The sequence below is a fragment of the Cervus canadensis genome, chromosome 8, assembly GCF_019320065.1.
Source record: "Cervus canadensis isolate Bull #8, Minnesota chromosome 8, ASM1932006v1, whole genome shotgun sequence".
Lineage (NCBI taxonomy): Eukaryota > Metazoa > Chordata > Mammalia > Artiodactyla > Cervidae > Cervus > Cervus canadensis.
This window is the reverse complement of record NC_057393.1, coordinates 56,446,288-56,473,044: the sequence shown is the minus strand read 5'-3', so window position 1 is coordinate 56,473,044 and position 26,757 is coordinate 56,446,288. Positions and strand designations below refer to the sequence as shown.

Here is a 26,757-nt window from a genome sequence, read left to right as displayed (position 1 = left end):
TCCTGCCATTCCCTTCTGGCCTGAAGGGTTTCTATTGATAGATCAGCTGTTATCCTTATGGGAATCCCTTTGTGTGTTATTTGTTGTTTCTCCCTTGCTGCTTTTAATATTTGTTCTTTGTGTTTGATCTTTGTTAATTTGATTAATATGTGTCTTGGGGTGTTTTGCCTTGGGTTTATCCTGTTTGGGGCTCTCTGGGTTTCTCGGACTTGGGTGGCTATTTCCTTCCCCATTTTAGGGAAGTTTTCAGCTATTATCTCCTCGAGTATTTTCTCATGGCCTTTCTTTTTGTCTTCTTCTTCTGGGACTCCTATGATTCGAATGTTGGGGTGTTTCAGAGGTCCCAGAGGTTGTCCTCATTTCTTTTTATTCTTTTTTCTTTTTTCCTCTCTGCTTCATTTATTTCCACCATTTTATCTTCTACCTCACTTATCCTATCTTCTGTCTCCATTATTCTACTCTTGGTTCCCTCCAGAGTGTTTTTGATCTCATTTATTGCATTATTCATTTTTAATTGACTCTTTTTTATTTCTTCTAGGTCTTTATTAAACATTTCTTGCATCTTCTCTATCTTTGTCTCCAGGCTATTTATCTGTAACTCCATTTTGTTTTCAAGATTTTGGATCATTTTTATTATCGTTATTCTAAATTCTTTTTCAGGTAGATTCCCTATCTCCTCCTTTTTTGTTTGACTTGGTAGGCATTTTTCATGTTCCTTTACCTGTTGGGTATTTCTCTGCCTTTTCATCTTGTTTAGATTGCTGTGTCTGGAGTGGGCTTTCTGTATTCTGGAGGTCTGTGGTTCCTTTTTATTGTGGAGGTTTCACCCAGTGGGTGAGGTTGGACGATTGGCTTGTCAAGGTTTCCTGGTTAGGGAAGCTTGCGTCGGTGTTCTGGTGCATGGAACTGGATTTCTTCTCTCTGGAGTGCAATGGAGTGACCAATAATGAGTTTTGAGATGGGCCTATGTGTTATGTGTGACTTTGGGCTGCCTGTATGTTGACGTTCAGGGCTATGTTCCTGTGTTGCTAGAGAATTTGCGTGGTATGTCTTGCTCTGAAACTTACTGGCTCTTGGGTGGTGGTTGGTTTCAGTGTAGGTATGGAGGCTTTTGGATGGTCTCTTATTACTTAATGTTCCGTGTAGTCAGGAGTTTTCTGGTATTCTCAGGTTTTGGGCTTAAGTCTCCTGCCTCTGGATTTCAGTTTTATTCTTCCAGTAGTCTCAAGACTTCTCCGACTATACAGCACTGATAATAAAACTTCTAGGTTAATGGTGAAAAGATTCTCCGCCATGAGGGACACCCAGAGAGGTTCACAGAGTTACATGAAAAAGAGGAGAGGGAAGAGGGAGATCGAGATGAGCAGGAGGAGAAAAAGGGGGACTCAAGAGGAGAGAGACAGATCTACACAGTTGTCTGTTCCCAAAGTGTTCTCTGTAGCCCAGACACCCACAAAGATTCACAGAATTGGATTGGGAAGAGAAGGGGAAAGGAGGAAATAGAGGTGTTCTGAGGTAGAAAACGGGGAGTCAAAAGTGGGAGAGAGTAATCAACACACTCCTGAGTAAAAATGGGAACTGAATATTGGATTCTTAAATGTCCAAAGTTTATATCACATACTGAAAAACAAAGATTAAAAATCTAGAGTAGAGGTTAGACCCTTAAAAATACAATATTAAAAACAAAAACACAAAAAATTTTAGAAATATATATGAAGTTCGGTTTAAAAATAGGGCTTCTCTCTTTTTTTTTTTGCAAGGTTATAGTGAAATGAAAATGAAAATTAAGGAGTAGTAGAGGAGTAATAGAGGACTTTAAAAGAAAATAAGAGAAAAAGAAAAAAGAAAAAAAAACAAGAAAAAAAATTTTTTTCCTAATTAAGAAAATCATAAAAATATATGAAAATGAAAGTTAAGGAGTAATGGGGGAGTAATAGGGAATTTTAAAAGAAAATAAAAGAGAAAAAATAAAAAAGAATAGAAAAGAAAAAAATTTTTTTTTAATTTAAAAAAAAGGTAAAAATATATCTAGGAATTTCTCTGGAGCTGTTGCAGTCAGTGTGGGTTCGGTTCAGTTTCAGATAGCTCCTCGTTCTAGCTTACACTTCTCGATATCTATAGGCCCCTTCCAGTGTAGTCGGTGTAACCTACAGGGATTTTAATCTGTTGCACCGGTCCCTTCTGAAGCGGTTCCCTTTGTTTATGTGGCTTCTGTTTGCCGGTCTCTTCAGTGCCTAATTTCCGCCCTGACACAGGCAGGCAGAGGTGGTCTCTTGTTCAGGTTCACTAGTTCCCTCGCGCTGCGGGGAGGGAGGGGCGCTGCTTTCCCTATCCACGCTGCTCAGGCTCCCGGCTGCTCTATATGGAGCATGCCCTGCGTTGCGTGCGGTTCCAGTTTTTGGGTACTCCACAAAAGCGTGGACTTGGTTGCGCCTGCATTTTGTGCCTTCCCCGGCCGGAGCAGCTCAGGCAGCCAGGAGCTTGTCGGGCGCACTCTCCCCGGGTGCGGTGCGCCTTCTCCCCTCCGCGGTCCCAGCCTCAGTTTCAGCTTGCGCTGGTCGCGTGCGCCCTGTGTTTAGCTGTGACCCTCCCGGCGGATGTCAACCATCCAGAATCTCAGGAAGTCTTTGGTTAGAAACTGGAGGCCTGTTTGCAGTGTGGTAGGGGATGCCGCCTTTGGGGCCAAGTTTGCCCCTTTCCCCTCCCCCCTGCCTCTTGCCTCCGGTGGGGCTGGGCGGGTCCACAGCCGGCTAGCTCCTCTGGACTTGCTCAGGCCCTTTGTTCTCCGAACGGCGGCAGCGCGTTCGGGCTGGTTAATTTTCTCTCTCTCTTTTGCTGTCCCACAGTTTAAGTTGGTATCTCACAAAAGCTCCCTCCGATTGCCCTCAGGGCACTCAGGCCCGGTCCTTACCCTAAGCAATGCCGCCCGCTCCTCTCCTTTCCGCCCCCACTTGCTGGTGGTGGATGCGGGCGTCTGGGGTACTTTTCTGCTGGGAGTTGCTTTTAGGCACGTAATCTGTGGGTTTTATTTATTTTCCTCCCAGTTAAGTTGCCCTCCGAGATTCGAAAACTTCCCCCAGACCCGCCAGTGCGAGGGTTTCCTGGTGTTTGGAAACTTCCTCTATTAAGACTCCCTTCCCAGGACGGGTCTCCATCCCTAGCTCTTTTGTCTCTCTTTTTATCTTTTATATTTTGTCCTACCTCCTTTCGAACACAGTGGACTGCTTTTCTGGGTGCCTGATGTCCTCAGCTAGCGATCAGAAGCTGTTTTGTGAAGTTTGCTCTGCGTTGAATAGTTCTTTCGATAAATTTATAGGGGAGAAAGTGGTCTCCCCGTCCTATTCCTCCGCCATCTTGGCTCCTCCTCTTTTCATCTTCTTAACAGGGTGTTTCACTGAAGAAATGATTTTAGTTTTGATGAAGTACAATTTATCAGTTTTTTCTTTTGTGGATCATACATTTGGCAACAAGCCTGAGAATTATATGTCTAGTCCTAATATCCCAAAGATGAATTTCTCCTAAAAGTTTTATAACATTGTACATTTAAGCTGACAATCTATTTTGTGCTAATTTTTTGTAAGGTATCAGATTTTTATCCAAGGTTTTCAGGGAGGGGTATGGATGTACAGATGTTCCAGTTTTATTTGCTGAAAAAGCCATCCTTCCTCCATTAAATTACTTCTGCACCTTTGTCAAAATCAATTGGGCATATTTGTGTTAGTCTATTTTGGGGTTTTCTATTCTCTGCCATTGATCTATGTGTTCATCTGTCTGCCAGTACTGCACGTTCTTGGCTATGTGGTAAGTCTTTAAATTGGATACACTGATTCCTCCAACTTTATTCTTTTTAAAAATTGTTTTAGCTATTCTAGTTCCTTTGCCTTTTCACACAGATTTTAGAATAATCTTGTCTACAGCTACAAAAAGTCTTGCTGGGATTTTGATGGGAGCTGGTTAAGCCTGTGTACCAACCTGGGGAGAATTGGTATCTTCACTACACTGAGTTTTCCCATGCATGAACGTGATATATCTCTCTATTTACTTAGAGCTTTGATTTTTTGCATTTGGTGTTTTGTAGTTTCTTTATATAAGTCCTGCATGCTTTTGTTAAATTTACACTGGAGAATTTCATTCATTTTGCATGATCTAAATGACATTGCATTTTTACTTTTGGTGTTCATATCTTTGTCACTGGTATTGAATTTTTGTATGTTTATTTTATATCCTGTAAACTTCTAACTCATCTATTAGTTCTAGGTGGAGTTTTCTGAGGGTAGATCCCTTATGATTTTCTACACAGACAGATCATGTCATATGAAAATAGGCAGTTTTTTTCTTATTGATATTTTTCTTTTTTTATTCCATTTTCTTGCCTTTTTGTGTGGCCAGAACTTCCAGTGCTAGATGAACAGCAGTGGTAAGAATGGGTATCCTTTCTTGTTCCTTATCTCAGGGGCAAGGCATACAATCTTTCTACCCTTAAGTATGATATTAGCTATAGGCATTTTTGTTTTGGGTAGATTCTTTTCATGAAGTTGAGGAAGTTTCACTCTATTCCTAGTTTTCTGAGATTTTATCATGATAAGATGTTGAATTTTGTAACTTGTACTTCATCAATTGATCTAATCATGTGATTTTTCAATAGTGTGTCAATACTGTGTGTTAATTGATTACATCAATTGATTTTCAAATACTGAGCCAGGTTTGCATCCCTGGAACAAGCCCCACTTAGTCACAGTATATACTTCTTTTTACATGTTGTTTAACTCTATTTGCTGATATATTGTTGACTATCTTTGTTTCTATGTTAATGAGGGTTATTTGTCTGTAGTTGGTTGTTTTTTTCCGTGTGTGTGTGTGTGTGTGTGTGTGTGTGTGTTGATGGGTGGTGGTGGTGTACTGTTTTGTCTGGTTTTGGTGTCATGGAAACACTGGGTTCCTAAAATGAATTGGGAAGTGTTCCCTTTTCTTATATTGTCTGGAAGAAATTGTGTTGATTGGGGTTAATTTTTCCCTAAATGTTTGGTAGAATTCTCTAGTGAAACCATTAGGGCCTGGAGATTTTGGTGGGGAGGGGAAACTTTAAACTTACAAATTTAATTTCCTTAATAATTACAGGGCTCTCCAAATTATTTGTTTCATATTTTGTGCATTGTGGTAGTTTATACTTTTTAAGTGATTGGTGCATTTCATCCAAGTTGTCAAATTTATGTCTGCAGAGTGGTTCATAGTGTTTTCTTAGCATCCTTTTGATGTCTGCAAGATCCATAGTGATGTCTCTGTTTAATTCCTAGTACTGTGTCTTTTCTTTAATTTTTCTTTGTTAGTCTTGCCAGAGATTTGTTTGAATTTTTAAAAGAACCAGTTTTCTTTCCATTATTTTATTTTTTCCTATTTTCAATTTCACTGGTTTCTACTCTTTGTTATTCCCTTCTTCCTGCTTGCTTTGGGTTTATTTTGCTTTTTTTCACTAATATTTTAAGGTGAGAGTTTATATTAGTCATTTAAGTCTTTTCCCCTTTTCTAATGTCAGCATTTGTGTTATACATTTCCCTCTTAACAAAGCTTTAGTTGTGTCTCATAAATTTTGATATGGTATATTTTTGTTTTCATTCATTTCAATGTTTGCTTTTTCATTTCTTTTATTTTTTTCTCATTTCTTTAAATTTCTTCCTTGACCCATAGATTATCTGGAAGAGTGTTGTTTACTTTCCAAATGTTTGAAATTTTTTCTTTTATTTTTCTGTTATTTTTAAAAAAGCTGATTCTAGTGGTCAGGAAACACATTTTTGTATGATATCAGTTATTTTCAATTTGTTGAGAGTGTTTCATGGCCTAAGATATGGTCTACTGTGGCCTATATGTTACAGGGGCACTTGAATGTGCATTCTGCTGTTGGTGGTAAAGTGTTCTGTACATATCAATTAGCTTCTGTTGATTGATGGTGTTGTTAAGTTCTTTGATATCCTTGCTGACATTCAGTGGTTGTTCTGTTAAGTATCAAGAGGCGTATCAAAGTCTCCAAATTATGGATTTGTCTATTTCTTCCTTCAGTTCTGTTAACTTGTGTTTCAAAAAGTAACAGAGGTATGTTTGGTTGATACACATTTAGAATTACTATGTCATCTTGACATCAAGACTGACCCATTTGTTTTATGTAATATTCCTCAACATCTCTTATATCAATACTTCTCTCTGAAGTCTACTCAAAATCTGATATTAATATGTTCACTCCTACTTTATTTTCATTAATATTTGCTCAATACATCTTTTTCCTTTTCCTTTCAGCCAACTTCTGTGATTATATTTGATGTGAGTTTCTTGTAGATAGAATATAGCTTGGATATACATTTGTTGGCATCCTTATAGCCTCTAGGGGCTGGGAGTGTAAAGATCACCCATAAGCCTTAGAGTAGAGAAGGATTTGAGAGGTGTGATGGCAGATTTTCCTCCCAAAAGGGGTTATGATTCCTTTGTCTGTGGAGTAAAGATGTTCAGATGTGAACGACAAATGTTTAGAAGCTCTTAAGTATCTGAAAAGGGACCCAGTGCCTCCTCTCCCCAGATTTATGTGAGGCAGGACAGTAGAAGTCTAATATGGGTCATTTTCCCAGGGAATAGATCAGAGAAGGCAAGTGTCCCAGAGAGGGCTGTGTGTGTGTATGCATGCACACAGGTGGGTGTGTTGGGGATCAGCACCTGAGAGGTCTGCAGGGCTCCAAAGGCAGAGGTGCTATGTTCATTTTCTCTTTGCTCACCTTAGTCACAGACTGGAAACTTTCAACCTCTAGTAGAAGCTCTAGGGTCCTCCAAGGCCTCATGGCCTCTGGAATTTCTGCATCACCAAAGTTATCAACTCCCCAGGCGTGGGTGGCAGAGCAAGCTCCTCCTATTACTCAATTCTGACTTCTACCTATTAAGCAGGGGCTCCTTGAGGAAGATTGATTTACCACATTAAACGAGCCTCCATGTGCTCGATGAGGATGTCACAAGACAAACGGCTCCTGCCGTGTGCCTCCGGCCCACCACCCCATGTTTCCATTACATTTGGGCCAGAGTCATGGTGGATGAGTTTGGATGTAGTTCATTTTCTGCCTTACACGATAAACTTGTCAGCGTCTGACCGATCAGCTGCTTGTATGCAGGGAGTTCATTTGCAAGGCCACCTGGCATCCTGGCTCTGCTATCCTGCTCCCATTTCACTCTGTTTAATGAGCCAGGACCTGGTTCCTGTTGAGTGGTGCTGAGCTCCGGGGTCCTGCTCAACCTGCATGCAATGATGGTTCAGCCCTTCCTCAGGGGTTCCTCTGTCTCGCCTGGAGGTGCCTGGGGCACTGATGCCCAGGGACCTGTCCTTTTACGCCACCAGCTTCAAGTTACCCAGCTGAAAAGGAGGGTGCCCAACCCTCACTCTTCTGCCCAGCAGCTGCATCAGGCCTGCTCCCCAGGCTCTGAGCTGGACAGGCCTGCCTTGGGCTTCCCGGGGAGCTGCAGCCTGCCTACTCTACACTGCCCTTGGGGCTGTTTCATAGGCAGATACCAAGCCTGGGCTCCCAGAGCTCACTGAGACACAGGCCAAAGTGTAGAGCATTGGGGCTGCCCGTGGTCCCCAGGTCCAGGCCCTCCCCAAGTGGCTAGGCATCACTGACAAGCTCCACTCACCAGCCTGGGTGTCTGCTGCCCAGCCTCAGAGCGTTTTCCAGCACTGTTACTTCCTTCCTGATGTGTTCCTTCCTCCCTCTCCACCTATTTTGAATCAGACCCAGGCCTGGCCAAGGCCTCTCTATGCTCTGAAGTCACCAGCCACCCTGAGCCCAGGGACCCCCAGAAGAACACATAGTGCAGGGCCGGGCACCATGGCCACTGGCAGGGGCTCCAATAGGAGCCAGGGTGGGGGAGTTTTGCAGAGGGTAAGCAATCGCTTTCCTGTCTCCATCTCTCCTCCACCCCTTTCATCCTATGAAACTCCGTGCCACAAAGGTAGTAGTTTCCTGTCTTCCAAAGGGCCTGGAAGGGCTCCTTGGCGCTCCCTCTCTGAGCTATGCCCGCAGATCTCAGCCTCACCTGTCCATGCACACTCAAGTCCACTGCCAGGCATGGACGCTTCCTGTGCCTACCTAAGCCAGGGAGCTAGGCCCTGCTCTCTGTGAGCTCAAAGCTTGAGAGGAGGTGGCCAGGTCGGATTTTAGGGCTGGATGGTCAGTGGCTGGGTCTGGGGCAGCCACAGGGCCCCACACAGTGAGGTCACGCCTTGTGTGGTAGGAGGCAGTGGGTGTGGAGGTAACTGGTCCGGCGCTGGCTCAGGTTCTGTGTGAGGCCAGCCTGGGGGAGCAAGCAGAGGGTCCTCGTCTGCCCTGAGCAGGCGCCCGAGCCAGCATGTTACTGGGGTGAGGCGTTCGGGGTGGGGCAGGAGCCCTCTTGGTTGCTCTCACCCACACAGGATGCAGGGCCCACACTGCAATAGGGTTTGGGATCTCAGGAGCATTTGATGAGTAGAGCTTTGATAGGCAGAGGAGGAGAAGGGCTCCCACCCAGGGGGCAGGCTGCATGATCTGAGGGGATGGATGTGCACAGGTATCCAGGAGCGGCAGGAGCTCATGTGAGGTCCATGCCAGGATTCCAGGGAGGTGACCCAGTGGGGCAGCATAGGCTAGCCATGGAGTCCGGAGGGCCGTGTTGAGAAGTTTGGATTCTATCTTGTGGGCAGTAGAAGTTGACTCAAGTTGAAGAGGGTGAAGTGATGACTGTGCCACATTTAAGGGAGGAGGAACAGGAGTTTCCCACCTCCCCGCACCCACACTGTCCACCACAATGGAGTCTCATTGAACGTTCAATCCCCAGGGCTTGGACCAAAGCCTGGAAGTTGATCAGAGGAGGCAGGAAAGTCCAAGAGGCCAGGTGGAAGGTGATGAGTCACTCTGGACTCATAGGGATCAAGAAGAATCTTGAACACAGAGGGTTCCCCTAATCCATATTCCAGACAAGTTGGGGAGGGAAGAAGACCCAAGGAGGGGCTGGTTTGCTGGCCAGCCTCATTCCAGAGTGGAAGGCCAGCATGAGAGACTTCTTCCTCCAGGATGTGCAAGAGGAAGGAGGAAGATGATAAGGACCACAGTCTCCTTTCACTGGTGGACATCTGTGGACACCTCTCGTGAACCTGGAGAATTCACTCCGGCAGAGCAGGGACTGCTCAAGTGGCCTTAGCATCTGTGTGCCCAGGAGGTGCTGAGGAGCCCCAGGGGAGGGTCTCAAGTGTTGCCTCACTTGAGACTGCCTGTGCCAGGGGCAGGGAGCAGCCCAGAGAGCCCAGCATGAGGCCAAGAGGAGGGAGGAGCGGACAGGACTTCCTCGATGGCCCCTCCAGGCCCTTAGCTGGACAGAGGAAAGGACAGGCAGGTTCCAGACATGGTCCTCACCGGCAGTGTCAGCTGTGGATTCAGCAGCCCCCTGACTGGGGAAGGCGCTGCTGTGCCTGGCTCAACCTGCGGGCAGGACCTGGCTGGTGAACGAAGGCTGCAGGGAGATCTGAGCCTCAGGGTGTGGAAGTCACACCTACTCCCACACATTCCCTGGACATCAGGAAGGCATTTTCCAGATGACTGTGACACACGATGGGTGTATTTCTTGGCTTAAGGCTCTGGAAAGAAAGAAGGCTCCAGACCTGGGGGCTGGGGTGGGATGGGGGGTAGGCTCTGAAAAGAGGAGTTCAGACTTAGCAGTCCCTGCAGTTCCAAAGGGAGGGGGAAGAGCCTGAGTGGAGAGGAACAAGTGGTTGCAGAAGCAGAGGGCTGCATACCCGGGCTCAGAATCAAGGAGCACAGGAAGGCCAGTACCCAGGACCAGGGCTGCCCAAAGGTCTGCCCTCATGCTAGGACAGGAGGGAGCTGGGAGGTGACTCAACCAACTGCCTTTTTGGAGGGATCTCCAGCCCCCAGAATGTTTCTATCTGACACAGAGAATAACATTCTGGACAGGGACCTTAAATATCTGCAGAGACAGGAGAGTTAAATAAATGAGAAGACTGTGGCGAACCAAGGGCACAGCTTCTCAACTCCAGCTCATCCCTGCAGTGTGAGGATGTGAATTCAGTGCAACTAAATGGTATAAGATTAGTATTAGAATTGGTCAGAAGTGGCCGAAAACCCCAGATATTAGTATCTTAAAGAAAACAGAGGTTTCTCTCTCTCATATATACCAAAACCGAGCCTTCCAGAGCTGATAGATGGTTAGAATTCTTCCATCTCACTGTGAGGATGTGGCCTGCATCCTCCTGGCCCAAAATGGAAGCTAGGGCTCTGGCCATCACACCTGTGATCCAGGCAGTAGGATAGAGGAAGGTGGAAAAATGAGCAAAGAGAATGTGCTAACTGTATTTAAGGAGGTTTCTTGAAAGCTGTCAGATAGTGTTTCTAGATTTTTGTTGGCAGAACTGAGACATGATTTCCCCCAGCTGTAAGAGAAGCTGGAAAATGTAGCTTTAGTTCTGCTCATCTATGTGCCAAGCTACAAACCAGGTATTCTATGACTGAAGTGGGTGTGGGTATTAGAATATGCCATGTAATGCTCCTTTGCCTCCAAATAACACATACCCCATCTTCTCATGCATGGAACACACTGGGACTGGGGGAAGGGTGTAACCCTGCACCCCATCTAGCCCAGGGGTCAGGATGCCTGGGCGATGGCAGCCCTCACCATCGGGTTCTGATGCCCCATCGCCTGTGTGGGATGGTGCAGAAATAACACAGTCACCACGGTAAAGACTCCTGATTGGGAGAAAAGGTATATGGCCCCACAGTCATGGCAGCTGTGGCCACAGTCAGGTCCCACTGGGCAGGCTGTGCAAACCTTCTTGCGCTCAGGAGAGGAAGCTGCATGGGGCAGCCCATCTGGCTAGCCCAGCTCTACTTTAGAGGAAACTCCATGCCCACTGTCTCCTGTGGAGAAGTCAGACTCTCAGTGACGTGTCTTTTGTACAACTCTGAGACCTTTAGTATATTTGTCCTGATGAACTCTATGTGCCTGAAACTGGCCCAGTGGGCTCCTCTGGCTACAGATTCAAGGGTATACTGGCCCTTCCACCTGCCCTTTGCATAGAAACAATAGCTGGGGTGAGGGAGGACCTGGGAGAGCAACACCCTCACTTTCTTACTTCCAATTTTCATGTGAAATTGACTAATTAAAACTTTTTGGCAACTAATGTTTGAAAATCACAATTCAGGACAAATGAACTTGCCTATGTGCCAGACGTGTGAGTAATGGGCAAGTGTGAGTAATGGGGACACTGGGTGGGGAAATTGGGACTCCTCTAAGGGGGCCATTGGATGGGGGAATTGGGGCTTCTCTGACACAAGCTGGCCTGAGAGTCTAATGCCTCTGGGGAAGACCCCATGCCACCCCCTTCATTTTGGGGGGCAGGACTAGTGGCTGAACATCTTGGGGCAGAACTGGCTACAGCTGGAGGGCAGGACTCTTACAGGGACCCTGGGGGTGTGCCAGCCCCCAGGCTTCGCTCAGAAGCTCAGGACTGTAACCTGGACTTACCAGCTCACTCCCTGGAGTACAGGGGAGGGGGTTCAGGATTGGCTCAAGGTCTGGGTGTCCATATATGTATCTGCCTATGGTGTGGGTTCTGCAGAAGGGACCCCAGGCCCAGGGCTGGGCAGGTGCTAAGTCAGGCCGTGCTGGCCCGCCCTGCAGACTCCACCAACCGGGACTCTCTGGATATGATCGAGCGCTGCATCTGCCTGGTGTGCCTGGATGCCCCCGGAGGCATGGAGCTCAGTGACACCAACCGGGCGCTCCAACTCCTCCACGGCGGAGGCTGCAGCAAGAACGGGGCCAACCGCTGGTACGACAAGTCCCTGCAGGTAAGCCTCCCCATGGCGTGGCCAGTGGCCTGAGTCACCTCATGCTCACGTCCAGCAGGCTCACTCAATGGCCTCTGCTGCCCACCCAGGATGCTGCATCTGGGGCCAGGGAAACCGAGAAGATGTGCTATTCGTGTTGGCCCCTGGACTGGCCAGAACTCTTCTCAGGAGCAAGTGGCCAAATGTAGCGCTAACTTCCTAACTTTCCTGCAGCCTGTGCTCAGCCTAGGGCCCTCTGGGTCAGACCTGGGGCTCATTCCCCATCTTCCATCATACACTATCAGGTGGGGGCATGCCAGGGACTCCCATCAAACAAACCCTCAACGCATTCATCAAGAATCATGTCTGATGCCCGAAGACAACAGTGTTTCTGAATTTCCATCACCCTGGCCCTGACATTTCAACACACCTCCCTTCATCCCTGAGGAGTACGGCAGCCCAGCATCTCCACAGAAGAAGAGTCATAAAATGAAACAAAACCATTCACAGAGTTCTCATTCACATGACATCAGCCCAGAAATAAGACATTCACTTTGGTCTAGAGAAAAATACTCACACAGATGGGGATGAAGTTCAGTCCATTCATTCCCATCCCCCATCCTTTTTCTCCAGCATGCTGATCCTGAATCTAGCCTTGTTTATTTGTAAAGCTCCAACACTTTCACGATGACTGTATTAAGTGGCACCCAACCATGTTTATGTTTTGGTTTAGCATCGCTCTGGTTTTGGTTTAGCTCCCACTGGTAAGCTTTTCCAGACTGCCTCATTTTTCTCTCTCTCTGTCCCCTGCATTCTGCAGGTTATCCTTTTTATTGGTTTGCATATTGATTCTGCTATTTCTGATGAGTTCTCTCCCTGCCGTGCTGGCTATTTAGCCTCCACCAGTAGTGTTAATGGCTTGCAATCTTTCATGGAGCAGCTGTGGGAATGAAATGATATAATGGATGTACAGGGCCTGAAACATAGTAAGCTTTGGTAGTGGTTTTTAAAAGGCACTGTTTTCCACCCTTACTTTTAGTGACAGGAACAGAAAAGCACTAATGTGTGAGTGGCCACAGCCCTCCCCTCCTGCCTTATGTGTGCCCACTTCTGGGCTCCTTTTTGCAGGCAGGACGGATTATCAGGGGAGCTGGAGAAGCCCAAAAAGTTCCATGAACCTGAATGGAAAGGTTTGAGAGCAAGTCTCAGGACAGAAAGGCAGAGGGCATGGGGGAGAGTGAGAAAAGAGCCTGCATGGATGGACCTGCAGAAAAACTCTGTGGGAAGTGTGGTTGTTTGAGGAATAGGAGTAACGATTCTGGGAGCTGGCATACTATGAGACTGGGGGAGACTGGGAGTCAGCTCAGAGGTGTGCCATGCCACAGGTTCCCGGAAGGTCTCATCAGATTTCAGTAGCTTGTGTATTTGTTTGCTTGTTGGTTTTTTGCTTATGGATGATGGGTTAGTACCTCTGGAGTGTAATGCTGTGCTGAGGTGGACTTCAAGGCAGCTCGACTGTATTTAGGTTATGCTTTTAGAATCAAGATCTCATTCTTTTCGTGATTTCCTGCTAGTACCTTTGTACACACTGAGCATCTCCCTTTCTGAAGTCAGCTAAATTCAGCCTTTGTATAGTTAGAAAAATCATGAGTAATCTTTATAGTTCCCGTGGGCCTTACGTATACCATCTCTCTAATCCTTGTATTGATCCTATGAACTGAGCCTTATTGGATCCATTTTAAATGAGAGCAAACTGAAGCCAGAGATTTGATGCGACTTGTCAGAGCTCTCCCGGCTGGAAGGTGGTAACCACAGAACTGAAATCGGGGATCCTGACTTGAAGCTCAGGCAGCAGTGAATGGGGCATCCTTGGTACACCTTTCTTTCACTCCTATCATGAGATATTTATTTCTCCCTGGGAATTTGCATGCCACCCAAATTGGGTCATTATCCTTCATTACTCATTTAGAGAAGTCACTAAGCACCTACTATGGGGTGGACACTAGATCCTGGGGATAATATCAGTGGTGGCCAACCACACAGTGTCCACCAGAACATAATCACACAAAGCAGACCCGGATGGTGGCCCTGATACGCACTGTGAAGGGGAAACAGGGCTAACAGGAGCCAAAGGGGCTTGCCCAGGACCCGAGGAAAGCGTGCACAGCCTCGGCGTGAGCTCTTAGGAATTGCTGGGCTACCTGAGCCAGGCAGCTGTGGGCTCTTCCTTCACCACCCAGGGCATTTCTGGGAGGAGGTCACACAGTATAGTGCTGTCTTGAGGCTCCTCTATTCTCAGGCCATGGCGATTGTGTTCTTTTCAGGAGATGACATGCTTTGGTGTTCCTGGAGAAAAGGTCTCCCTGAGAGGTGGGGGCAGTAGGCGGGATACAGGGGTCCGGACCTGGAGCCAAGCGGCTGATTTAGAATGTTGACCCAGAGGCCTGCTCACTTCTCTCTGCTATTGCAGTTCGTGGTGGGCCGAGACGGCACCTGTGGCGTGGTGTGTGAACACTCCCCTTTCGATGGCATCGTCCTGGTGCAGTGCACGGAGCATCTGCTCAAGCACATGTGAGTCTGGGGGCAGGGCCCCTCCTGAGCCACTGAGCGGCCATGGGAGGCAAAGCCAGATTCCCAGCAGTGGCCAAGCTAGGCCAAGAAAAATGTGGGCGGCCACTGAGGAGCTGCATTAGTCTGGCATGTGTCCTAGCAAAAGACGAATTTGAAAACCAGCTTGAATGAGACATCGTATGCTTTATCGATCTTGGACAGAAGGGGCAGACTGAGCAACAAGTTTAGGGCAGTTAGGGCAATATTTGGCCAAGAATTCTCAGCTTTAAGGGAACATTTGCTGTGGTCCAGGGAAGTCCAGGTCGATGTCTATTGCCTGTCTGGAGTCGGGTGTGGGCCCACTGTTGACCCAGCACAGAGGGGAGCTGTACCTGTTTCTCTCCTCTCAGCCTGGGTCTCTCTCCCTACCTTCCAAGGTCGCCAGACTGAGTACTTCTCTGTCCTTTAGATACACTGGGTCCCTTCCTCCATTCATGATTTTGCTCATTCTCTCCTACTAGAATCCTCTCCTGAATCTATAAGTTCTAAATCTCTTCCATGATTTAGGGACTCTGTGCGTGCATGCTAAGTCACTTCAGTCATGTCCAACTCTTTGTGACCCCATGGACTGTAGAGCCCACCAGGCTTCTCTGTTCATGAGATTCTCTAGGCAAGAATACTGGAGTGGGTTGCCATAGCCTCCTCCAGGGGATCTTTCCGACTCAGGGATTGAACGTGAGACTCGTATGTCTCCTGTATTGACAGGCAGATTCTTTACCACTAGAGCCACCTGGACTTCCCTGAAGGGATTCTTTAGGATCACTGAAAACCCAAACCAGCCCTCATCGACAGAAAAACAATTTGCTTGTTCCATTTGTCCCCAAATGTGTGTGTTATTTTGGTTTTGGTTTTTGGTTTTTTTTAAGAGTTACTGGTGTAGTATGGTCAAACAGGAAAACATGAAAAGAAATCCTGGGCTTTGCAGTCAGGTGGAACTGGATAGAATCCTAGCTCGGCCGCTCACTAATTTAGGTGTCCTCTCAGAGCTTCAGTCCATTCATCTGTGTCGTGGTTTGGAGGGCACACCAAACTCCAACAGCTAAGATGACTGCAGGGCAAAGAAATAAGCTGCCCACAGCCCCCCAGCTTGCAGGGCAACAGGAGGTCACCCCATTGTCCTGCAGGGTGAAGACCAGCAAGAAGATGGTCCGAGCTGACTCGGTCAGCGAGCTCCCAGCACCCAGGAGGCTGAGGTGGAAATGCTCCCCGGAAATTCAAGGCCTCTTAGCCTCCTCAGCAGAAAAACTTCAACAGTAAGGAGAATCCCAAGTCTTTGGGGCTGATGCTCCAGGGGGGATCACCATACCACTCCCCCACCCTACCAGTTGTCAAGGTATCCTAGGAGCTTCCAAAGACCCCAACTCCTCTGCCTCCTCCCACCTGCCTCCGCCCACCCCCTTCATGGAAATGCAGTCAAACTAAAGGGGAGTTGTACCTCTCGGGGAAATAACCTTGCCAAAGTATCCTTCATTTCCATAAAATGCAAACATGCATCTATTTTTTTCCACAGGTTTCACCTGACTGAGCAGAGTCAAGGCGGGGAAATCATCTCCAGCTTCCGGGGTGGGGAGGGGGGTCATTGCCAACTAGTTTGAATAAGTCATTTGAATCCAGGCGATTTCAATTTGCTTGAATTTACACTGCAACTTGACAAGGGGCCTTTTTTTCCCCCAAGGGCAGCCCTAACGGGACCCAGCAGGAGACCCCGGGGGGTGGGGGGGAGTGGATATGAGCCCTTGCTAGCAGTTGCAAAGTGTGCTGGGAGCCACGGTCTGGCAACTAGATATGGACTTTGGCTGTTCATTCCCTCATTCAATAAATGAGCAGGAATGCATTCACTCATTCTTTCATTCATTTGTTCATCATACATGTGCAGAGCTCTGGTGTGTTCCAGGCCTCTGATAGGGCTGTGGGGACACAGAAATCAATGTGCCACTAGTCCCACCCTCCATACTTTGGAGGAGGAACTGGATCCCCAAAGCAAAACTGTCAGATGCAATAAGCGCCCAAACCAGAGACAAGTATTTGGTTCGGAACCCACAGAGGACACTGGAGCTGGGTTCTGCCAGGAGGTGGAGCGAAGGCTTTGCAGAGATGGGCCTTGAAGGATAACTAGGAGTTCATGGTGCCAGCAGCTGGGAAAGACACAGGAACCTAAGATCAGGTTGTTTGGAGGCCAGCAAGTGAGAGAATGACCAGAGCTGGGGCAATAAAGGGAAGCTGGGGTCACATTGCAAAGAACTTCATGTCCTTACATTGTGGGGACTGGAAGCTGTGCTGCAGTGGTGAGGAACCCCTGGAGGATTTAGGGCATGGGGTTTCAGGGAACCAGTAGGAGACTGTGGGAATACCGTGGGTGAGCAGGACAGAGTGTGGCTGGGCTCAGAAGCCGAGGGATGGGGAGGGTGAGTCCACAGCAAGCTGCTGGAGGTGTTGACTGACTTTCCAGGGGGAAGAAGAGAGGCCTTAGGTGTTCATCTGTAAGTGCTCGTATCTCAACCCTATGGGGCTGCTCTTGGGACACGAAGGTGAGTGAGTTGGTGGGCTGGTGAGACCTGGGCAGAAGAAAGAGTTGGCTTATTTCTGGTCTTCAGGCAGCTGTGATGTGGTCCCAAGTGCCCAGCTTTCCTTTCTAGATGACCGGAAGAGCCAAGAGAGGCCTGTGGGTGGGGAAGCAGGAGAAGCCGTGAGGTCCTGAGCTGCCATGGAAGGTAGGTAGGGTCTGAGGGGCCAGGGCTTGGCCAAGAAGTTTCCAGGTGGCTGGGATGACTGTGAGCTCAGCCTGTCCAGGGTAGTAGGTCAACAGGACAGACTGAAGGGTGAGTTCCCATGAGAACTGGGCCCTCTCCGAGTCCTGCTGGGTCCTCGGAACCTGGCATGGACCAACCGAGAGCTGGGCTCACATGACTGGAGGAATAATTCAAGGCAAGGCAGGCAGGGAACACCGAATCCTGAGGGAGGGTGGGAGCAGGGGTCAGGGCTGCCCACCCAGGGCTCTGCACACACACACACACACACGCACACACATATACACACATGGCTGGTGGCCAGATGGTGGGGACCTTGCTGCATGTTGCTTCTGCAAGCCATCAGCCCGGACCCCAAACTCATTACGAAGGAGACTGGTCAATATAGTGAAGGGAAGGGAGTGGGGAGACCAGCACTGAAGGTCTGTCTCAGTGTGGACTCAGGGAATCTTCCTTCTACTTGACAGTGATTTGTGGGCAGCAACTGTCTAGGCATATCACAGGAGGCTCAGCATCAATTTATGGATAAAATGGATTTTCAGTCACCAACAAAGCCCGGATGAGCAGCTTTAGCTGCGGTGACTGTGACCAGCAGCCAGACCCCAGGCCTTTCTTCCCATAGCACAACAGGGACAAGTCTCAGTGAGAGATGCTGCTTGCAGCCGTCAGAGAAACAGGCTTTTCCCTGGACATGGGGAGTTGGCAGGTCTTGCAGGATGGCCAGGATGCCCAAAGAGTCCATGGAAATGCTGGACATACCTTCCCAAACAGGTCAAAATACATGGCCTCTATGAGGCCTACTTCTGGGGGCAATGAATTTCTAGGACTTTGTTTGTGGGCTGTGTTCTCCTTGCCCATGCAAATGACCCTTGTGCTTCTGTGTCCCTCCCTGCAGCCAGGCCCACCTCCCCCACCCACAGTACAGAACCACTGCCCTATCCAGCCAAGCCTCACCCTCAGTTCAGAGTCCTCCTAGTCGGCATGCCCTCTGCCACTTCCATACATCAAGACCTGTCTCTGGCTGTGTCCTGGACACCTTACTGCTTTGACATCGACCAGGCTCGAGAAACTTCGTTAGACTCTGTGGTGAGTGCATTCTATTTTGCATGCAGTGAAAGCTTCTTTCCTTTTTCTTCCACAGAATAGTAAAGAATCTCGACTTCACCGTCTATAAGTTTGACAACTATGGGAAAACATTCATTAAGCAACAGAAATGCAGCCCTGATGCCTTTATTCAGGTGGCCCTCCAGCTGGCCTTCTACAGGTAAGTACAGCCTGCCCAAAGGGACTGGCTGATGACCTACTCTAGGGTCTAGAAGCATCTTAGAGGGAGGGATGACTCTCTGTGAGCCTAGAGAATGGGGATAGGCAGGCTGCATGGAAGGACCCTGTCACCTAAAGCTGGCAAGCAATGACCCAGGGGCACAGAGTTCATGGGGGGTGGGGGTGGAGGGACGCAGAACTAACAAGGGCCAGGCAGGTGGTAAGGACATCACGTGGTTTCCTCCTGATCTCAGCCAGCCCACCTGGGGTGCTAGAGTCGTGACCTGTTCCACCCAGTTTTCCTGGTCTTGACAAGGAGATGGAACTAGCATCCCTGCCCACCCCCTGGTGGGTCAAGTCAAACATTTGGGGCTTAACTGGTTTCCGTCGCTCATTCCCCTCACCCCACAGCAGTGCTCCTCCATCCTCTGCCCTCCACCTCCAAGCCCCCGCCATCTGATGTTTGGTCAATTGTAGCCTGCCTTTGCAGGTCCACTCTTGTCCCCAATAATCCTGTCTTCATGAAGCATGAACTTTGAAATATACAAATCAGATTCCATCACCTACCACCTCGAACCCTCCCAGTGGTTTCCCATCACGCTTAGAACAAAGTCCAGGCTCAGAAAGGCTCTTTGTGAACCAGCCTTCCCAGGGCCCTGCCCCCAGGCTCTCTTCCACCTCCAGACCATTGCGTTGTGCCAGTGCCTCTGCCCACCCGCCTGTCACTGCCACTCTTCACACGCCAGCTCCTTCCTACAGCTCAGGTCTCAGCTCAGGCGCCAGCCCTCAGAGGCCACCTCAGAGCCTCTTGCCACCAGTTCTCTGTCACAGCACGCTACGTTCTTTTTTCATTCATGGCAGTTGTTATGCATGTGGGCTCCCCTGTTCATGGATTCACAGACTTTGTTTTCTAGACTGTCTCCCCCAGGCGTGATGTTCTTGGTTATCTTGCGTGCCTGGGACAGAGTAGGCACCAGGGACTGTCAGAGCCCTGAGAAGACGCTGCAGGGGTTTTAGCCTGCGGTGGCATGGTCAGTGTGTGGTTTAGAAAAATCCCTTAAGTGGTAGCTCTGTCCTGGGGAAGAGATGCAGAGTTGGGAGTAAGGGTTGAAGGCAGGGTAGGGAGCCAAACTGACCTTTTATGAGAGGCAAAAAATAATGCAAAATATATCTTCCTCAAGATAGGGCTGGCTCCTGTTGGTCCCAGCATCCCAGAAGCAGCAGCTCATAAACTAGCATAGGTGCGATGTAGTAAATAGCACCACACCCCCACCAGAACCTGCTTTTGGTCTGCAATCAGGACAGGCATAAAGTGACATGGAGAAGGCCCTGCCAGGAGGTATCACTAATGAGTGGGTGGCACCCCAGACTCCAGTGTCCCTCGCAGGGGGTGTGGCTCACGGGGGAGGGAGTGCAGCCACTCTGAGGGTCATCTGTCAGGTTGACATCACCCCACACAAGGACTGTGCTCACCGCCAGGATGTGGAGACCTCGCTGGCATTGGGCTGTGGAAGGACCCAGCCTCTGGAACTGCAGTCAGTGCCGTTCTGATACTCAGATGGCGTGTGGCTAAAATGGGCCATGAGGTCAGTGTTCTGCTAGTGCCATGGCTGGGGACACTGCTGCCCTGGTACTCAAGCACTTCAGAGCTTCAGATCCAAATCCCAGAAGGGATGGGGACAGAGCCCCCTTCCTCTACCCTCCAGAGATCTTTGCTGTCACTGGACATGGCCAGGAATAGATGAGGCCAGAGGCTCCCAGACTCATTGAATAGGCAAAATACCACCTGCTGCCTATGGAATGGTTGCTTCAGAGTTTCAACTGTAACAAAAAAAAATTTTTTTTTAATCTGCTTCTAGATTCAGCAGAAACCTGGAAGCTGCCTAAATTGGGGCTGATCAGCTACCAGCCAGTGATGGCGTCTACTTTTGTGCTCAGCAGGGTGTTTGCTCCGAGGGGCTGTAGAGATATAGGAAATGAGCTCCCTGCCAGAGTCTTGGGGGAAAATGAGACATGAGTACAGGAAGTGCCACTTTCTTGGCAAGTCTTGGTGTCAAGCACTGTACCCAATCAGACTCTCGATTGCCCACTCCTGGAACTCACCCAGGGCGAGGGATACTTGCCTGAAGGAGGCCAAGATACAAGGCTACAACATGCTGTGACTTTGGGCTGTCACTGCCCCTCTCCGAGTTCTGTGTCTTTCCCGTCCCTGACCCCTTAACACCAACAGCTTTACTCACTGGCGAGACAGGTGTTTGCCAGCCTGGTGTGCCAGCCTGAGGATGCTCGCTCAGTTCGCATATCTGAGGAAGAGACTTGCTCTGACTGGTGGGGCCAGGGGTCACAGACGTGAGGAAGGAGAAACACAGCCCTGGTACCCATGGGTCACTTTGGAAGCACCGCTGCCGCTGGATGGTGGGCCTGTGCAGCAGCTGGCACCCATGGCCTCTAAGGCCCCCTCCCTGCCTCGATCCATAGGTCATGCTTGAATTGTTTTTAAATAAAACAGGATTCCCTCAAGAGTGGGAATGATGAATTATTCCACGCTGTGCTATTAATCACTCACTCATTGGGTCTTGCAGAAAATTCTAGGTTTCTCACCAGATTGGGACTTTAAAAAAAAAAACTACCACCAGTCATGTCTTCCTTATATTTTATATCCACATAGTATCACCCACACAGGAAAGTGTGCTCAGCTCTTCATATCAGAGGCTCCCCAACATTCATCTTTGGGGAATCTCCTCCAGAATTCTATTAGCATTAAAATGAAAGACTGTGCTGAGTGAAGGCAGGACTGTAAAAATAAAGGCAGGCGAGGCTATTTTTCCTTCAGCATTTATGACTCCCTGAGAAGGCAGCACTGTCTGCCATTCCCCCTTCATCCTGTACAGGCTCCACGGGAAACTTGTGCCCACCTACGAGAGCGCGTCCATCCGCCGGTTCCATGAGGGACGGGTAGACAACATTCGATCGGCCACTCCGGAGGCGCTGCGTTTTGTGAAAGCCATCGCTGACCACCACACAGCCGCCGTGCCGGTAAGTCTTGCTGGCCTGAGGGGTCTCAGGGAGGTCAGTGGGGCAGCTGTGGGCCGCCTGTGGCTCAGCCCTGGGACACCCAGCTCCTTTGGCTGGTCTGTACCTGAGCAGCCTCTTAAAGCCCCGTGCACTGTGTCTCTGTCCATTTTACAGGATTCGGAGAAGCTGCTGCTCCTGAAGGATGCCATCCGAGCCCAGACGGAGTACACAGTCATGGTGAGTGACCTCGCCTGCGCTCAGGACCCCAGCTGCGCCCAGAGCCAGGGCCTCAGCACAGACTCTGGGTGACAGCTGGACCACCTCCTATGCAGCGACTTGGTGAGGCCACCTTGCCTCTCAGAGCCTCCTCTTTCTTATTTTTAAAAGCTGGGTAACACAGCACTCCTGCTTTTTACATGGATTTTATAGGGATACAATGAATGGTCTTTGAAACAACACCAGTAATAATAGCACCAACATGTAAAGCATCTTACAGTTTATATAAGAGAAGGCAGGCGTATGTGGTTCATGCAGTCTCAGGTGAGTTTTAAAACTCCCACCCAGGGCTGTTTCTGCCTTCTTATTCTCCATGTATTTATTTATTTATACTGCTTGTGAATAAAAAGATTTTTTTTGCTGAAAGTTAATGGTGAAATTGAAATGGTAAGGGAAATGCTTTCCTGGGTTAGGAAAATAATATATTTTCTGGCACTGCAAAGCCATTATTTGCATACAAACCAAAATTAAGCTACTGCTTGGACTGGTGATCAATATATTAATTGTGAATCATTCTGATACAGTCTTTGAAGGATCATACAATCTATGAAAAGGAGTTTACTTTGTATTTACTTTGTTTACTGTCTATGTATTTGAAAGCAAGCACAACATAGATCTGGGTTTTAGAACCAGCCAGTATAGACTTTTGGAGAAGGCAATGGCACCCCACTCCAGTACTCTTGCCTGGAAAATCCCATGGACGGAAGAGCCTGGTAGGCTGCAGTCCACGGGGTCGTGAAGAGTTGGACATGACTGAGCGACTTCACTTTTACTTTTCACTTTCATGCACTGGAGAAAGAAATGGAAACCCACTCCAGTGTTCTTGCCTGGAGAATCCCAGGGAAGGTGGAGCCTGCTGGGCTGCCGTCTATGGGGTCACACAGAGTTAGACACGACTGAAGCGACTTAGCAGTAGCAGCAGCAGTATAGGCTTTTCTCCAATTCAGTTGCTAGGTCCCTGATTCATCTGAATAGGTGTTTGTTCTGTTTGGGGAAAATCAAGCTTGCTCTCATGTCTTCCATGGGTATCCTTTGTTTTTCTGCTCTATGCCAGGCAAGGCTTTAGGTGCTGGCAAATAAAAAATGAAGCCCTATCCTTAGGGAGTTCACTGTGTAGTAGGTAAAAGAGGCCTTAAGTATTTCAGGAAATAGCAGAGAACATGGAGGAATAAGTTCCTTCTGCTTGGGAAAGCCAGGTGAACTCCCCAGAGGAAGTAGTGCTTCATATGAGACTTAAAGCATGAAGTGTTTGTTAGGTAGATGTAGAAGGGAAGGATGGCCCTAGAAGGGAACAGCATATGCAAAGGCAAGGGCTTACAATTTTTACTTATTAAGCTCTCTTTCTAGTAAAGCTATTGGAGGATGTAGACCACTAACATAAGAGAATACAACACAAAAAAAAGAAAATCACAGACTTAAACATCAGAAGATGCAACACCAGAAAGAGGTCGAGAAAAAGGATGAGAGCAACGGGAGGTCTCAAGTTGACAGCTGTTCAGCAGACCCAGGGAACAGTCAGTCCACAGAGAAGCAAGAAGTGAAAGGAGAAATTAAACTGATAAATTATCTGATACACTTTTATGCATTAAGGGGAGTTTTACAGTTCTGGCTGAGGATTTACGAATCAATAAATTGTAGATACATAGAAAGGTAGGCAAGTGGGAAAATCATAATTTAATCATTTACAAGCTGTCGATTCCAGGGAACACGAAAAACTGATTAAGAAAGGAAATCTAATCCTAACACATGCAGGACTCAGGACTCAGCTGTGAATACTTGCATAATTATAGCCATGTAAACACTGAATGTTGATCAAGTGACAAGGAGTTCAAATCTAACTCTGTTGGAAGCATAGGGGAGTGGAAGTATATTTGGGAAGGAGGGTATCAAAGAGCCAAAGTTTCATCTTCTATAATAAGGAAATTGAAAAATGCAGTAGCAGCAGTCTAAGCATATTATTCAGAACTTAGAAAGTCAGTAGCTAAAAGAGTTCCAAGTGATTGCTTCTATGGAGTGGGACTCAGTGCTGGCAAAGTGACATAAGTCTTTGGCTTATTTGGTTTTTTTTTTTTTTTAAACTATACATATACAACTTTGATAATAATTTAAAATTTTATGAAAAATTTAGGAAAATATTCTCCAAAGCATTGCCATCGGGTTCTGCTGTGTTAACTATTTTAAGTTGGTGAAAACAACTCAATAAAAGAGATCAGGGATGGGGAGAGGAGAGCCATAAAGATGCTTTGTAGGTCCCTGGTTGGCTCTGCGGGGTAAGGGACAGAGAGGAAATCAGGAAACCGCCATGTATCTGGAAAGTATATTTGGTAGAGGTTGTGGAGAAAGGAAATTCCAAGGAAAGGAGCAAATGTCGTCCAGACACACTGTCACATCCTCTCATAGCACCGTATGCTTCTCCTTCCTATTATTTACTCAGTTTATGATCACAAGTTTATTTGTCTGGTTGGTTAATATGTCTCCCACCCCACCCAAGGCTCCATGAGGCTGAGTCTGTGACTGCTTTGTTCTCTAGCAGCTTCTTGGACACATAGTAGGCACTCAGTTAAGGTTCTTGAATGAACAAAAGACTGGATGTTGAGTCATTTTGCTCATTACTACTCATGGCTCTGATCCAAAGAGTCTGTTGAATCAACCTCAGTTGCTACAGTGACTTCAGAGATGGTGAAATGGGGGCTGCTGTTCAGAGTAGCTGCTTTGATAGATCTACACAAATCAGTCTTTAAATAGAGGCAACCTGAGAAATTAAAAATGCATCTACTTCATAACTGGTCTGTCTCACAGATCTTCGCCTCTGTCCTAACGGGGCACGTCCAAAGTGAGTGGTGATTGTATAACATGTCTTTTCAGCCTATGATTATGTGTGTTTGGAGAGACTGGGGTCCCTGAGTCATCTTTCTGCATCCATTCTCAACTGAAAGAGAACAGCGATCAAATTCTAAAACATACCTTGTAAACCTGAACAAAATTCACAGTGGTAGAAGATTTCCGCCTATGTGGGGCATTGTTAACAGCTAAGTGGCCATCTTATGTAACCGTGAAACCCCTAAGAATTACTCATGGGTACCCTGATGTTGATCCAGAGGTTATTACAAGAGGCCAGAGGAGGGACTTCCCTGGGGGCACAGTGGATAGGAATCCACCTGCCAATGCAGAGAACATGAGTTCAACTAAGCCCATGCATCACAACTACTGAGCCTGTGCTCTAGAGCCCGTGAGCCACACCTCTGAGCCCACGTGCCGCAACTACTGAAGCCCATGCGCCCTAGAGCCTGTGCTCTGCAACAAGGGCAGCCACCGCAATGAGAAGCCCACACACCACGAAGAAGGTAGCCCCCGCTCACTGCAACTAGAGAAAGCCCACAGAAAGCAACAAAGATGCAGCATGGCCAAAAATAAAATAAATACATTCTAAAAATTATTTTAAAAGAAAGAGGCCTCCAGGTCTCCATCAGCCGCACAAATTGCCCCAATCAAACATGTAATCCGTGCAAAACCCCTGTGCCTGCTGCATGCAGCCTCCCGTGGGGAAGACAGAAAAGACTGCCCTGGTTCCACTGTCCCCTTCCAGCCACACCACCACCCCTGAGCTCCTCCTACGTAGGAGTCTTCCACTGCTATCCTCTTATCCTTTGATAAGATTTCAAATACCTGTGACAAAAAGAAAGACCCTTTCTTCATCCAACAACCCTTGAAAATGTGAGCTGAGCCTCTGCTAAGCTGTCTAGCTCCTGTCTCAAAATTACTCTTAGATTATGAGTCCAGTTTAGTTGAATAGATTCTGAGCCTGTGAAACAGCAGCCAGGATTCAAGGACACCTCAGCACCCTCTGCCCCTCTTTCCTTGGGCTCCTGCTGGAGGATGAAGTGTTGGTTGTGGTGAAAACCCATCCAATGACAGCCTGGGGTACCCCTCCCAATGCTTGGATGGGTTCCAGCCAGCACCTGTGCTCCTGCCCGGCTTCTGCCGCTGAAGAGGTACCCAGGAGGGCCAAGCCAGCCCTGCTGTTTCTCCAGCACTGCTGGTTTAGGAGATGCAGGCCAGGCATCTCCTAAACCAGTGCTACAGCCTTGTTCTGTTGGAGAACCGCTGACACAAAAAGAGAACATGATCTGTTAGAGAAAGGCAGTCATTTAGGAACATGAGGGGTTATACACGCTGAACATCGCCAGAGACCATGCTATTGGGGGGCAAGGAGTCAGACTCACCAGCTTTTAACTCGGGCATCCTCATCTAGAACCCAACCTGCTCTGGCTCATCCTGTGTGTGAAGAAATATACAAGGAGCAGAGGCCATGTAGGACAGTGTTCGGTTCTGGGCAGCCGCCACACATGGACGTGGTCCACAGCAAGCACTGGGTGGGCAAGAGCCATTAGTGTCCCCACAAGCTTTGCAGACTAGAGAGGAGGGAAGGAGGGGAAGCCCGTGTCTCACGTCCTATTCTCTGTCTCAGGCCATAACAGGGATGGCCATCGACAACCACCTGCTGGGGCTGCGGGAGCTGGCCCGGGAAATGTGCAAAGAACTGCCCGAGATGTTCACGGATGAAACATACCTGATGAGCAACCGGTTTGTCCTCTCCACCAGCCAGGTACTGCCCCAGTGCAGCCAGCACCCGAGAGCATTTAGTGGAAGCAGTGGGCTTTCTCACAAGCTGGCTGATTACAGCCCACTGCTTGGAATCAGCCCGATCCTGGCTCTGCTTCCAGTGAACTGCATGGCCTTCAGCAGAAGGACCGAAATGCTCAGAGTGCTGTTTTCCCCGTCTTCTAAATGTGCATAATCACAAATGCCTCCTTAGCAGAGGTGGGCAGGATGAGAGAATACCCACTCTGGTGCCCTAACCATTAGGCATACTTCTTCCAGTGTTGCCCAAGAGGTGGTGTCCTACCATGGTGACCATGGGCCCAGAGGCAAATCCTGGCTCAATCAAATGCGATGATGTAGGTGGAAAGCCCAGACCCCCAGTGCTTGGCACAGACAGG

At 48.2% G+C, this 26,757-nt stretch overlaps 1 protein-coding gene across 1 annotated transcript in view; it reads left to right on the top strand.

Moving 5' to 3' along the window:
• The window catches only part of CHAT (choline O-acetyltransferase), a 58,959-nt gene that overhangs the window by 30,547 nt on the left and 1,655 nt on the right, over positions 1-26,757 (top strand). Inside the window, exons 8-14 of the mRNA XM_043476079.1 lie at positions 11,698-11,867; positions 14,317-14,417; positions 15,581-15,709; positions 18,345-18,467; positions 21,358-21,502; positions 21,656-21,718; positions 26,226-26,363. Of these exons, the coding sequence (XP_043332014.1) occupies positions 11,698-11,867; positions 14,317-14,417; positions 15,581-15,709; positions 18,345-18,467; positions 21,358-21,502; positions 21,656-21,718; positions 26,226-26,363 (869 nt within the window). The remainder of the gene's footprint in view (positions 1-11,697; positions 11,868-14,316; positions 14,418-15,580; positions 15,710-18,344; positions 18,468-21,357; positions 21,503-21,655; positions 21,719-26,225; positions 26,364-26,757) is intronic.